The sequence below is a fragment of the Punica granatum genome, chromosome 7 (assembly GCF_007655135.1).
Source record: "Punica granatum isolate Tunisia-2019 chromosome 7, ASM765513v2, whole genome shotgun sequence".
Taxonomy (NCBI): Eukaryota; Viridiplantae; Streptophyta; class Magnoliopsida; order Myrtales; family Lythraceae; genus Punica; species Punica granatum.
The window spans coordinates 24,859,144-24,873,716 of NC_045133.1; the positions used below are offsets into that span (position 1 = coordinate 24,859,144).

The 14,573-nt window shown below is 39.7% G+C and overlaps 2 protein-coding genes across 8 annotated transcripts; both read right to left on the reverse strand.

Annotated features, from left to right (window-relative positions):
- Positions 1-161: 161 nt before the first annotated feature.
- On the reverse strand, positions 162-3,761 carry LOC116215653 (cytoplasmic tRNA 2-thiolation protein 1). Of its 3 annotated transcripts, none has more exons than XM_031551450.1 (10): positions 3,592-3,761; positions 3,271-3,385; positions 2,649-2,791; positions 2,350-2,469; positions 1,730-1,842; positions 1,541-1,633; positions 1,393-1,433; positions 1,000-1,066; positions 726-837; positions 162-595 (listed from the first exon to the last, which is right to left on the reverse strand). In XM_031551450.1, the coding sequence occupies exons 1-10, from the start codon at positions 3,697-3,699 to the stop codon at positions 431-433; spliced, it is 1,077 nt and encodes a 358-aa protein (XP_031407310.1). In that variant the 5' UTR covers positions 3,700-3,761; the 3' UTR covers positions 162-430. The 3 variants fall into 3 exon arrangements, with proteins under 3 accessions (XP_031407310.1, XP_031407312.1, XP_031407311.1); XM_031551452.1 differs by having other exon boundaries at positions 3,271-3,377; positions 3,592-3,747; XM_031551451.1 differs by having other exon boundaries at positions 2,649-2,819; positions 3,271-3,377; positions 3,592-3,747.
- Positions 3,762-5,290: 1,529 nt separating this feature from the next.
- On the reverse strand, positions 5,291-13,146 carry LOC116214077 (ubiquitin-like domain-containing protein CIP73). Of its 5 annotated transcripts, none has more exons than XM_031549334.1 (18): positions 12,943-13,146; positions 12,056-12,196; positions 11,667-11,784; positions 11,118-11,225; positions 10,506-10,624; positions 10,279-10,362; positions 9,581-9,772; positions 9,430-9,499; positions 9,207-9,346; positions 8,538-8,702; positions 8,392-8,463; positions 7,814-7,919; positions 7,400-7,717; positions 7,151-7,272; positions 6,849-7,049; positions 6,080-6,730; positions 5,776-5,931; positions 5,291-5,656 (listed from the first exon to the last, which is right to left on the reverse strand). In XM_031549334.1, exons 2-18 carry the CDS (start codon positions 12,185-12,187, stop codon positions 5,588-5,590), a joined length of 2,823 nt encoding a protein of 940 aa, XP_031405194.1. In that variant the 5' UTR covers positions 12,188-12,196; positions 12,943-13,146; the 3' UTR covers positions 5,291-5,587. The 5 variants fall into 5 exon arrangements, with proteins under 5 accessions (XP_031405194.1, XP_031405193.1, XP_031405196.1 ...); XM_031549333.1 differs by having other exon boundaries at positions 7,814-7,934; positions 12,943-13,145; XM_031549336.1 differs by having other exon boundaries at positions 7,814-7,934; positions 12,984-13,120.
- Between the last annotated feature and the right edge of the window lie 1,427 nt (positions 13,147-14,573).

The following is a 14,573-nucleotide window of genomic DNA, read 5'->3' on the forward strand; positions in this document are numbered from 1 at the left end:
ATTTCAGTCAATCGGGCTGAATACCGCCAAGTTAAATTTGAGCTCGACCCGAAGCTTGAGACTTGATCTAGCAGCATTGTTCGAGAAGTGTGCTCGAAGAACTCGATTTCATATGCTCAGACTCAAAAAGAGAGTTGGAAATTGAATGCACGCTGTTGCCCTTTCCGCAGATAGCGAAATTTGTATGTATACAAACTGGAGAATTGCAGAGCTAAGGCTACTACTGCAGACTAACTTCACAAGTCATGCAAAGAGAAGATATTGTTAATCTGTAATTCGGATATTTCAAAATCAAATTTAAAAGTCTAAACTACCATATCTCCAAAATCTTCCTTCTCGGTGATCGAGTTCCTTCCGTCACAAAAGAAAGTGTTTGGCATGAACATAGTAAATGCCCCAAGAGTGTACATCAGATATTTCAAAACCAAAATTAAAAGTCTAAACTACCACACTGCTTACTCTCGATACTCTTCGTTCTGCTAGTGGGTTTGTCGGTCTTCATCTGGTTGCTATTCAATCCTCGGCTCCTCCCTATCCCCAGTTTTGGCATTCCCCTGTTCAGCCCCTCCAGCAAAACACAGGCCTTGCACCATTTCTGCACATGAATTTTCGATATCATTAAAGCTCTTCAAACCTAAAGTCTTCAGTTCCGTCGGCAAAGGGAAGAATCACGCCTGTAGCAAGTTTCGTGATTATTTCAGAAAGCTGTAGAGGCAAGTAATTACCTGGCTTGAAATGTAGCCACAGCGTTCGCAGGTTCCCTGCTCCGGCATTTTTGTTGACGTGGCTATCCTAAAATCCTCCCCCGACTTGATGATGTCGAGTATGGCTCTAGGTCTGTGGAAACAAATTTGTGGTGCTATTTTGTCAAGCTAGGTTTGTATGAGCTTATGAAGGTTGTTAGTATTATTAACAAGGGCCTAGGATAGGCTTCTCTTCCTCCATGAGTCCATAAGATAGAGAGAGAGAGAGAGAGGGGTGAAAAGAAGAACAGCTAACCTGATTCTTTCCAGATCCTTGATGAACTCACGAGCAAAACCACGATATGCATTAGGAGAATAGATGCCTGCAGTAGCATTCAACTACATGAGATTGTAATGTAAGGTGGACCACCGGAGTGACATAGAAAGCATAGGAAACAAACAACTGTGCAAGACTGTAATCTTCTCTCTTAATTTCCAAGCCAATATATTTCCTAGCATTACCATGAAGTAGACCTATCAATCAACTCTATAGCATGCCAAAAATCAGATCGGATACATTTCACGGGAATGGACTATTTGCCCAACATAAAAATGTCCATCGCTCACTGTGAACATAAAAATTATACAAGATGATTAAACAGGAACGTTTGAAACACATAAGATTATATTTAAGGAAAGAAATACTTACATTCAGTAGAGAAGTAATCCAGCTTCTTAAAATATGCATACGTGAAGACATGGTTAAGGCTGGCATATGACATGTCAACTAAAAAAATAACATGTTGACTAGATGTAATACAGGAAAAACAAACACGATAATTTCAGTACAAGGATATATAACAATCTCCTTCTCGTAGGAGTACTTGAAAGGCTTGCATCTAGGTATTGGTCCATCCTCACCTGTTGTTATGGAAGTGCATCTGCTCAATCTGTTATGACGCAATGGATTTCCTTGAGTTACAAAATGATAGCAAAAAGAGAGCTTAATGAGTTGAAGGGAAAGAGCTCAATGGCCAATATTTTACCTAGCAATATCACCTCGTAATATGTTCAAAAGAACCGTTTCAGCAATATCATCAGCATTATGTCCAGTGGCCAGCTTGTCTACTTTCAGTAGTGCAGCACCTCGGTCAAGGGCCTTAGAGGTGAAATAGAAGAGACAAAATTTCAAACCATTAGATCATGCATATATTGTCTTCTCTAAGTATCTGACCCCAAAATTTTACAGAGAAAAGATAACTCTCAAAGAAATATGCATCGTTAGAGAAGAGCTGATCAGAGGTTCAATGGACAAAATTTCCAAGGTAGCAAAAACAAAATTTCATTTAAATTACCAAAAGAATGACTACCCCAAATTTGACCGGCAAAAGTCAGCAGCTTAAGACTCCACCAAGAGAGAATAGCGGATACAGGTAACAGATTATTCATGTCGCCTAAATAAAGCATGTTAAATAAATCTATGTCAAGAGCGGCGATCCCAGGTTGCTAATTTTCAAATGCTTTGCCCACAAGATGCCAGTCACATGCGATTCTCTTCTTATTTTGGAGTTTTATGATTGTACTAGTCAGCATATCTAAATGACCTCGTCATGTTTTGATACAAGCATTCCTGAAGCACACCTAATAGCCAGCTAAATCATTTTACCTGCCGGCGGAAGACACCACAAAATGTGCAATTATTCTTTAGTCCAATCATCTTCACTATTTCATCCATTGTCCATCCATAGAGATCCTTGTATGAAACAATTTTGAGAGGCAATCCATACTGAAAACAGAAATAGGGCAACACATTTAACCATAATTATATGATAAGATGTCTAATTAAAAGACAAGGGAACAATGTTGAAAATAAGCCCAAAGCTTTTTAACGGGGTAACTGTGACGAACAAGAAACGTGAAAAATTGTTAAGATGAGTGTAGGAAAATGGATGACAACTAGTTCACCTGAACTTCATTTCTTTTGACAGTTTCAAGTGAATCATCCCGGTATCCTGTAATTCCTTCATCAACAGACAAGAGGAAGAGATCCAAACCATAATTGTGCCGCTTATTCAACTCCGACAACACATAGGCAAGGACAGTCGAATCTGCAGGAAATTTGGAACCTCTATTTCACTAACACAGAACGTAGAAACCAAATTAAGCATCAGTTGCAGATCATAGCTCACAATACTGCAGTCATAATATTCACCTATCCGATATACAAAAATACATCATCGATGCTCATAAATCTCAAAAACCAGTCGGAAAGAAAGTACAGCCCGCTTGAAATGCAACTGAGCACTACTCCAAGGACTATCAGAAAATTCAAACGCCATGGCTGATGGAGAGAAAAATTAGCCAACACACACTGAAACTCCCAGCCAAAAGTCGCACATTGCTGTAGGGGTTAAAGATATTTGCGCGCCTACTAAGCTATGTGATGATACGCTCACAGTCTCAGGTTATGCGAGCATTAAAAACCAATACATACTACACCGTCAGGAATATCCATCGAAAGCAATTGCCCTCAATTTCAGCAATCAACAAGAACCAGAAGGCATCGAAGATTAGCTGTTTTACCCACCTTTACCACCGGAAGCACCGATGCCGATGCGCTCCCCGGGCTTGAACAACTGGTTCTCAACAATTACTTGATGGATCTCCTCCTCGAACACCGCATAGAAACACTCCCTGCATATCTTCAGGGCAAGCATTTCAGTGCTCCTATTGATACAACAACTCTTCTCGTGCAATCTTAATAGAAAATTAGCAATCTAAACATCAAAATCAATGAGCAGCAATCCTCCTGAATCCTGATTATCCATTATCAGCAGACTCGCTCACTGTCCTAGTGTTCTGCTCAATTCAACGAGCTAGATGATGGGAGAGGGGGAGGGAAGTGTACCTGCTCTAGGGTTTTAGGTCGTTTCAGAGCGGGTCTCCTCTCGTGGCAGATGCAACACTGGCGGCCGCCGCCGCCGCTTCTTCTGGGCTTCGCGGCGGTCTCCTCCATTTCCCGCGGCCTCCCTACCCCGCCAAGTTCGTTGCAATTTGCAGACTAATAATAACCGCGAGAATCCAATCCCTATAGTTTTCTTAACATAATAATAATAATAATTACTTTTTAAAGGATTATTATGTGATTTGGCAAAAAGAAGGGGATTATTATGTAATTAACCCTTTTTTCATTGTTGTCAAAAAATTTCTCTCTTTTTTTTTGGCTTGATTGTGATTCTAACTCTTCAAGTATTACGATTTTACGCTTTTACATACTGCGAAAAATAAACTTAATTTTAATAAACGTGAGTATAAATGCGATGTTGTTCAGAGTACAAACTCGATTCTACTGCGTGGATATTGAACTAATATATTTTCACTATTTTAATCCAATCTAGGTGCAAATTGATTGAATCTTATTGTATAGAGCCAATGATTAAAATATATATATATATGTGAGAAATTAATTCATAATTTTCTCCGACCTTACATTTTTATATGCAAGATCAATGTTGGAAAATATAAAAAAGATGATAATATTTATTTCTAAGGAGCATTAGTAAGAATTAGCTCTTTCATCCGCGCTAAGTGTGGACTCAAAATAGTTAGAACAAAGTTTTGTTCGTTTTTAATAAGGATATTTTAGAAAGGTAAAAGTGAGACGAAAGTCTCACTCTAGTATCATATAATAGTATAGATGTATGTTGAGACTTAATTTTAAACCTAATAATGGTTATTGTTTATAAATAGATAGGTGCGAAATTATTATTTTAACACTATTATTTTTATTATATAAAAACTTACGATTCTACCATTCAATTGTGTTTCAATTTTATGGACCGTCCGATGTTGCTACATAGAAACTCCATTTTGACTTTCCCTCCTTTTTAATTTTTGCACTTAATTTTAATTTATGCACCCTAAGAATTTAAAGCATGTAAATAAAAAATAAATGAAAAAGGAATATATATACGTTTCGTGAGAACAAGGAAAAAGAAACGTTTGAAAGTTCGCGATTATAAGTCAGATTACCAATAATAAGATGATGTGACTGTCCCGATACCTGGATTTTAAAATCTGTTCTAAAATAATTGATGGCAATTTTATTCGTGAAAATTTTTTATCTCCATAAATGTTCGCGGATTAGGAATTACGGGTGGCTGGAAGCCACCTCAAACATGGTCTTGGGGCCAGGTCGAGATCCAGCTTTGATCGGGACTTTCACGGTCCCTACTCCGACCAAAGTGACTAGGCAGTATCAATCCCCGCCCTTGGATGGCTCGCCATAGGCAGCCAAACCAGTAGGCCTGCGGTTTCGCAACCTATCCCTGCCGGTTCACCATCTCTGTCGACATCCACCACCGGTTCCCGCCAGCTCCCTCTCTTTGCATTGCTATTATCCCCATCACTATCTGTGGTGATTAATCTAATCGTATAGATGTCCCATTCGATTCTCAGTAGACGAATCGCGGCGACTAAATCTAATCCTGATGGAGTCATCCATCCTACTTCAAGAGAAGTCTCTTGGGTCTCCACTCGCAACCTCCCCACCTATAACAAGTTCGTATCACATCCGAGAATGACACATACAAGTTACCAAAAGAAAATCAACGAACGTTCAGATCGTTAAATCCCATTTCTGTTCTTGCATATCGAACATGCCCTAACCCATATATGGCAGAAAACCAATGAAAATCCTTGTATGTCAACAAATTTTACCATAGAATAAACCTTTTACCGGTAATCTATTTTCTGTTAATGCCACCGATAACCTCATCAAGCCAGTAGATAAATTTGTACAAGCTTTCCTCATCACAGATTTATAGGCAGCCCATTTTGATGTTTCATCAACAAAAGCCATCAAACCACAACAGACCTCGTAACATTAGATGAGTGAGCTATCATCAGTTGTCGGTCGGATAGTCGCCCTGCAGCCTGCGTCTCAAATCCCGACTCAGCATGTCTGCATATTCCTGCAAAGAAGATGCAGAGAGTTATGATAAACCCAGATTGCTTAGTTGAGCCTCTAAGGTCAGCTTGATTTGCTAAAAGAGAATATGAGAAGAGATGAGGGAAATTTTTCAGAACTCACGTTGGCGAGCTCCTCATCACTGCAAAGTGCATCCAATATATCTTGGGAGCCACTCCCAGTACCTGATGATTGAACTGCACTCTCTACCATAGCACGGAAGACATCTTCAGGTGGATTCAGGCTTTCGATTTGCCTGGCCACGCTATCGAGTTGAACCTGAATTACAACAGAAAAGGTAAGAAATGGTGTCAGCTGTTATTTCAAGCTTGGAAAGCTCAAGCAATTTTGCATAACGAAGCAAGTTATAAAGTACACTGAAAATGGTTTTGCTTCTCCATATTGGATTTGAATGATTAAATTATACCCGATCCATGCGATCACTTGCCCTGTCTTCAAAGTCATGCCACTGGTCACTGGGCTGCCTCTCTGTCTCATGATCCGCAGCAGGAGGGAACGATCCAGAGCCAGGGGGTCCACCACCAAAGGCCTGAGACACCATCGGCATCATTTGTTGGACCATCCTTGACAAATCCACGCCGCCCCCACCACCTTGGCCTCCTCCCATACCAGCAAACATGCTCCCAATATCTTGGGAATCAACCTGTTGAGCAATTCTGCTCACTGTGTTCATCATCACGGGGCTCTGCGTGAGCTGTTGCAACATGTTTCTCAGTACATCAGGAGACCCAACCCCCGTCTGCTCCGAAACACCCGAGAGGAGCCCATTCAGGGCAGGACTCTGCAGAACCTGTGACATCATCCCAGACACATCTAACTGAGAATTAGAAACTTGCCCTCCCGTTGATGCATTACTGTTTGTAGATTGTCCTGTAGCAGGAGACGGGAATCCTGTTCCGAGTGTGCTTGCACTTGTTCTTTCTGCAGTAGGACCACGAGATAGTAGAGACTGCAAGAGTTGTTGCCCATTGGTTTGGGCATTTGTTTTCTCAGGTACAGTACTGGTTGGCTCACCATCACCTCCTTTAGGCTGTGGCTTTGGTTGCTTGGCTCGTTTCTGTTTCAGCATTCAAAAATCAATCAGGTGCTAAGACCACAAACCTTAGAAACATTCCACAAGAAGGCAAATAATAAGATTCCTGGTGTCAGGTTGAAAATGGACATTTATATCTCACCTTACGCTCTAGACCTCCAAGCCCTAACCCCAGGGGAGTGCTATTAGTTCCCTCATGAGCATCATGGCTTCCACTAGAGCTGGAGGCACCTTCAGACTTCTGTGAAGGCACTGCATCTCCACTTGGACCACTTGCATCTCTAGAGGTCTCATGATCTCTTGAATCCTCTAAATTAATAGCTCTTGAACTTTCAGCCCGAGGCTGAACAGTATTTTTTTTTAAAGAAAAAAATAAAATAAAATAAAATAAGAATACCCCTTAATGATAAAGTATACTGGAGTAAAGAAAAAATGTTCACATACCTTATCTGCGAAATCAAGCGTGGACTCAGACGAGGAATGAGTGGGCCCCGAGCCTGCACCTGCTGCCACCACATTAGGCTGTTCATGAGCAGAAGCAGATCCAATAGTTGTTGCTGCTTGACCTGGTTAAGCATACGACAGCTTGTTCAACTACCCACAACACATTGCCAATGTGGATTACCCAAAGAATAATGAATAAAATGAGAATTCATCGTGTATTAACTTTGAATAATGATAGGGTATAGCTACCTGATGGGGCTTGGTTTCCTTCTTGAACGTTGGCAACCAAGCTTCTAATCTGGGAATTAATTTGAGCTACAACAGATGAAAGAGGATCGGCAATTTCAGGATGTGACTGTGTTCCTGAGACAGGAATTGATTGTGAGGCAGTGGAACTAGGGACACTGCTAGGACGTGCAGGTACAGTTGCTGCAACGACAGTTCTCAAGGGGGTTGCAGTTCCTGAATCCCGCGAGCTATTAGAATCTCCACGTTCACCTTGAGCTCCATCCCCTGTGCTTAACCTGCCACCAGCAGCTGAAACAATGGGAGCAAGAGAGGTGCCTCCTGCTCGACAGCATTCGAGAGCACAAATATGTTAAGTCATACCGTTGTACAAATTCCCAATATATTTGAATACGCTTATTATTAAAATGACCTTACCGGCATGTATATGGATGTTTACGTGCCTAGGTGGGTTCCCAACACCAACAGGACCAAAAGCCACTGGGTTTACTGGAGGAACTGAGCCCCCAAAAAGGGAGTTGCTCTGGAGGGGGAAAGGCTGGGCACATCAAAGAATATTTGAGAAAACATTCTCGACACTATAGAACCAATCTCATGCCAAAAGAAGAAACTTAATATACCACACATTCTTTATTCTTATTATGAATATGAATGAATAATGGAGACAGATCAATCCCGTACACCAGCACCAATGACAAATAAAAAGATTTTTTTTAGTGATAAATTAAAAGATTCTCTGGCATCATTCTCAACCAAAACGTGTGTGATAGCTTGAGCTAAAGATTTTCTATTCTTTCTATTGCTCAAGCTTCCACCATCTTTTGAGTAGCAAATTGTTTCTTGCAACCTTTAAAATATATCTAGACCAACTTTGAAAAGGCACATTATACAACAAGAACAGCTCAGTGTTTTCAGATAAACATGATGTCCACCAATAAATTTTTAAGCTTAAAAGTAATAAACAAGTAGAATCCGATAGCTGTGAGACTACGAACCTGGACCATGATGGGATTGGGCCCTGAAGGAGAGATGTACACTGCAGGTCCAGCATTTACAAAAGATTCTCCCTAAAAGTAGAAGCAAAAAAATTTAGGATCCTATGTGAAGAAATTTAAGAAAGCACAAAAATGATGACACGTACAGGTGACTGTCCCACACGCAGAGTCAATATTGTGCGACCCAGTTCCAAAAATAGAGCTCCTAAATGTTGCATTGCAATGCCAGTTTGAGATGCTTCTGCCTGAATTTGGCTCCTTATGGCAGGATCAGAAGATGCTCCCTCTTGCTCCAACCGCCCTGCAATATGCTACAAAGCATTACAAATACCCCAATCAGATAACCACAAGATGATCAACAGCAATCCTAATCAAGTATCACATGAATCAAGGTGCCTACCACTTAATAATCTATGTCACTTACGGTACCAAGAAGTACAAGAGTTTCATATCACATGGCCGGTGCCCAGTTTATTGATAAAAAAAATTGGGATAGAATTGTCAAAGAAAATGTGCCGCAATACACAGTAAAAACCTCTAGATATTTTCAGAAATCTCTGAGCTTTTAATTTCTGAGCAAAACTGTCATAGAATTGTCACAGAATTAAAAATGCCAAGCTCTTGTTCAGGGAGTTCTCTAGAGCCACTCTTAAGTATCTCTTTACTGATATTACTCCCTGTTAACAATCTTCAACAATCCCAACAGTAACCAACCATACGATTGTTCCTCCAGCATCAAGGGGGTACTTCACGAGTAGATAATTTAACTATAACTAATAGCCAAGTATGAGCAGAGGATTTCTAGAGGTGCTCACAGATAATGCAGCAACTGCCTGACCACTGAGAAGCCGCTCTGCATGGCGAAGAACTATACCCAATGCTTCAGGAGAGGGCAAGCCACGAGCACTTGAAGGCAACTCCACTGATCTGGTTGATGATGGATTCTGCTGATTACCTGAGCAAAGCAGAAGAGTTAATTTTAGGAGGCAGAATTTTCAGACAACTAATTAACAAGGGACAGCTTTTCGTAGTATTTACCATTATGGGAGAGTGCCTGCTCCATGCGATTCATGAATTCCAAAAGTGTGTTCAAAGAATCTGGGATTGGCTGAAATAGTAAGCAGAGACATCAAAGAGTTGTTCCCACCAAAATATTGACTGTCTAACTGGAAACAAAATATATCACTACCGCATGGAGTGAAGGTACAGGTATTGCTGCTGCTGCAAGGGGAATTTGCACAACTTGAGGCAAAGATTGAACGGATGTATTGGGAATTGCCAGTCCAGACGATGGCTGACTTCCAGCCTGGGTCTGACCACTGACATTACCTTGCGAACCCTCCATTACATTTCCTTGAGGACCTTGACTAGGAATATTTAGCTGTAAATGTTGTAGGAAAAAAAATTGTCATCGCTCTTCAAATTCTTTCTCTATTTTGACTGGAGGAAATTTAAAAGCTCAAATTGCCAGTCATTTGTATGAGTGTGATGATCACCAGACCAACTATATCTACTTGTCATAGCTGCAACAAGCAGCTCTGAACAAAGACTTTTAAAATAGTTATTGTGATGAAAATAACAGTAAAAATCCACTGGAAAATTTTCCATTCAGTTTTATTAGTTCTCATTCTCACTTCAACAAGATAGAAATGCAGCTTAACATAGACACAGTACAAACAAGAAAGATTCTTCCTATTCGGAAACATGGAAGTCAGAAATAACAATCTGTGAAATGGCTACTACTGAGAACTAGTTTTCTCACCCATCACCCTCAAATGAAAAGCCCAAAAATTATCCATGTTATTAATAAATTTGGCATTGCAAGTTTCCCACAGCTAAGAGAAACTTGAGAATCAAAGCAAGTGAGCTAAAAGAAAAATTACGTACCATAACTGGGGGCTGCCCATTTCCACCAACATTAACCTGACCCAGATTGCCAAGTCCAATTGAATTCAGAACAGTGCCTATAACCTGCAGTAGGAAAGAAATATGTAATAGTTGCAGAAAGTAGGTTGTGAACCCCATTTAGTTACGTCCGTGTATAATAAGAATGAGTAAAAGAACCAAGCTTGAGACCCCATATCTAGCCAAAAGAGAACAGGAGAGCAACATACCCGAGAAATGTCTGGTACAATGCCTTCACCCTGCTCCCCAACATTGAAAGTCCCAAGAACTACACTGTGGGAAATTTGCCCAACACGGCCACGAGGGGCTCCAGGATTTGCATCATTCACTGAGAAATTTTAACACCACTACCATGTCAGTACAGTGTCAGGAATAACAGAAAGTCATATTGCAATCACTGAGTTTTATTTAATGATACTACCATGTCAGTACAGTATCAGGAATAACATAAATTTATATTGCACACTTATATGTAGGTCCTCTAAGTAAGAAGCTTATATTCACCCAACCAGTCAAAATTATATCCCCCACAAAGCTTTGATTACCTCTGACTTGAAACAACGTGGACAGGACCATTGCTAAAATAAACAATATAGTATCACAATCACTTAAGAAAATATTGACCGACAAAATAGCAATTTAATATATCCTCATCATCCGAAATATACTGATCACGATCCAATTTGCATTTTTAAACAAAGAAATACTGGCAAATACTACATTTTAGAATAACCAAAGCACTAAACATTTTAGTAATATGCTTTCTCATTATTCATTTACATAGGTATACCATATAAGCAACTAGTCAGAAGAATAAATACCTCGAGTACCAAAATTGCTGGTTGTTTCACCACTTCCAGAACCAGATGAAGGTTGAGGCTGTGTGGGTTGCCTTTCAACTAAATGCAACGTGTCACCATTTTCCACATCTAGAAAATGTTAAGGTACCTAACATCTAGAAACACCTTTACATACAGAATGGTACTTCCATTTTATTCCATTAGCACATTGCTGACCTAAGTGTTCGCAAATACTACATTTAGAAGACAAGTAATCCTCAAAGGAATGATTTGAAGTCAGTTTATCACCCAAAAAAAACATAGCTCGTCACATAAAGATTTACCATCATGAAGCAAGCAATTGCATAATATTTACGTCCAAAAAACCGGCATAGAATTTCAGGTGATGAGCTAAACTGTGCAACCACATTATATCCAGGAAAAATTACTATTTAAAACTAAATGAATCTAAACATTACATATACAGTTATATACGACTGCCTCAACAGCCACTACAAGTTCAAACGCAGGAACACCGCTATCAATCTAGATATGGATGAAATGGAAGTCAGCAAATGTAAAGTAGGATACGATACTGAGAAAGAAGATGATCATCCTTCAGAACCTTTCCCCGAAAAATAAGCCGCTGCTGACCAGCTGAGACACCAATGTCATTAGCGATTTTCTCTTTGAAAGCTGAAACTCGCATCTGAAATAAATCATAAGGAAAGAATTATCCCAAGCTAAGGCAGAAACAGCTCAAGGATAACAGAAAAAACAAATGGTGAGCTCAAGGATTAAGTAACTCATGGCATACATTGATCAAACAATTATATGATTACATATCTTACATTATGGTTACTGATTATCATGAGAAACATAAATAGCTTATGAAGTGGAAATCTCGAAATGCATAAACACTCCTACAGCATTAACCCTCGAATTATGCAAAAGACGATAAATGGTTCGTTTTTGCTTACACTTTTATCCACTTGAAAATGGAATATCCGTGAATCTAGCGTTTTAACATTGAGCTCAAGATTTGTATCTGAACTTTCTCCAGAAACAGTGTTTCTACTGGAGGAACCTTCACCTGGCAATTGTTCTGCCATGGGTCTCACCTGAAAATTCGTAAACGAATAAAATGAGCAGCCAAAGACAACCATTGCATAATAATAGTTATGAGTATTACTACTTATAGTAGGTGAATGGCACACATACAATCCACTGATTGAGAAAACCCGCAAGAGGAAAATTGTACTATCATCAACTCCCTTAGTTTTAAGAACGCATTCCAATAACAGCAATTTGGCTTCATGTGGATGATGCATTTCATAAGCAAATAAAAGGCAGTACATCCTGTGCATCACTTTTTCTATCTGCCCATCATAAATACATCAATGATTTTACAGAGACATCAACTAATCCAACTCTCACAAAGGTGAAAGATCTTCAGAACTTGACAATGGAGCTTCAACCTATGACAACACCAATCTTGAAGAATGCCTTGTCAGGCAATCCAATAACATGACACGCCAAGATTAAGAAGCAAGAAGCAAGCAAACCGAAACAAGAAGCCACTTCCTAAACTGAATTGCAGTTGCCAATACGACGCCATAGCTGACAATCACTCTACCCCACATGCCCTACCGTAGTCAAATGCAAAGACTAAAGCATTATCAGAAAAACCGATTCTTCCAAACACTTCCCACTAAGCTGGAAAAGAATGAACTTCAACTCGATAGAAAGTGAATCGGAAACGTCTGCAAACGGAAAAGAATCATGTGAATCGATGCCTCGAAATCGCAGAAACCAGGTCGCAGTTCATCAGAGCCCAAAGATCGAGCTGAGATGAGTCCGAACCTACACAGGTGCGAGGACAGCGGCAAGGGACGGTGAAGTTTGGACCTTGTGCGGCCAGAGCCTCCGGATTCCGATCGGATTGGTGAGGCGGAGATGCCGAGCTGAGCAGCAAGAAGAGTGAGTTACGGGCGAGTCTGACGTTCACCGGAAGGGCGTTTTCGAGCTCGAGCTGCGTGGACGAGGACGAAGACCGGGCTGGCTGGGGGGCTTTCTCGCCAGCGGCCGGTGGGGAGCAAACGGACCAGCGGCGGCCCATAAAGAGCTCTCCAAGGCCTGGGCTCGTCAAATATGGGCCCCCAGTCCACAAGCCGATCTAGGACGACTATGGGCCGTACTAGTGTAAATATTATGATTAATATTGTAAAATTATCAATGAGTAATGTAGAAATCAATCAATATATTCACTATGGAAGTGAATGGTGTAAAAAAAAAAAACCGTATCAACGAATAACGATATTATACTTTTGAATTGTATAATCGTATTAAGTGGTTTTGATGTGGACATAAGTTTATACTTTAAAACCCCATTGCTTTGCGATGTATATATGATTTTGATTAAAGAAACAAGGACTAAAAGCGCTCGCAACGTTATATATATATATATGTATCATACTTTCATACAATTTGTCCCTATAAGTTCTATAATTATTATACTTGTGGATGTGTTTGGTGGTTAGAATAAGAGGTAGGATGAGATTTCTAATGCTTCGTTTGGATTCAAAGTGAGATTTTAAAATTTTACTTTAACTTAATTCTACCAATAACAAACAAAATAACTCATACAAGGTCAAAAGGTGGGCCCCATTTATACCACTCTTTTTCAAAATCAAAATCACATAATTCATACAAAGTCAAACGACGAGCCCCATACATAATCATTTATACCACTCTTTTTCAAAACCAAAATATAATTTTAAAATGTTATTTACAAACCAAACGCAGCATAAAGTTCTAAATCCATGTTTGGTGATGATAATAAGATAGGGATAAAATCGGATTAAGGAGCCAACCCTAGTTGGGGTATTATTTATAGTGGAGTGGGATAATATTTGCAAAAGGACTCATGTCTTTACTTTGAATTTATGAATTTGCTATCAAAGGATGTGAAGAGGGCGGCAGGCCCGTTGGGTCTGCTGGAGAACTCACGGTAGTGATCATGGCCGATGCCAAGCCCCCACCACCCCTCTTCTCCTTCTCAAAAATTTTTAAAGATTTTTTTAGATAAATAATAAAAATAATTGTTTTGAGGGTATCACAATCATTTTTATCTATATCCGTATGGTATCCACCAAAGAATTAGTTAGGATATTGTAAATGCATGAGAGGCTTACATTCCAATCATATATCTTGTCCCAACCTATAAGTTTAAATTTATTCCCGAGAGGACCAAGCCCAGAACCTTTCAAGACTGCATTATAATTAGAGAAAACATTCAATTTGGTCCATTTTAGCATCGATTTAATACTCCAAAGATTTTTGCCACCAATATAGTCCTCAAATGATCATCCGTCGAACAAATTAGTCCTCCGTTAGAAAAGACCGTCAGAATTGCTTGCGTGATGTTAACTTCGTCAAATAATTTCTAAAAAATTACAAAATAAAAATAAAAGTCTTTTTTTCTCGAGACAGGGAGGG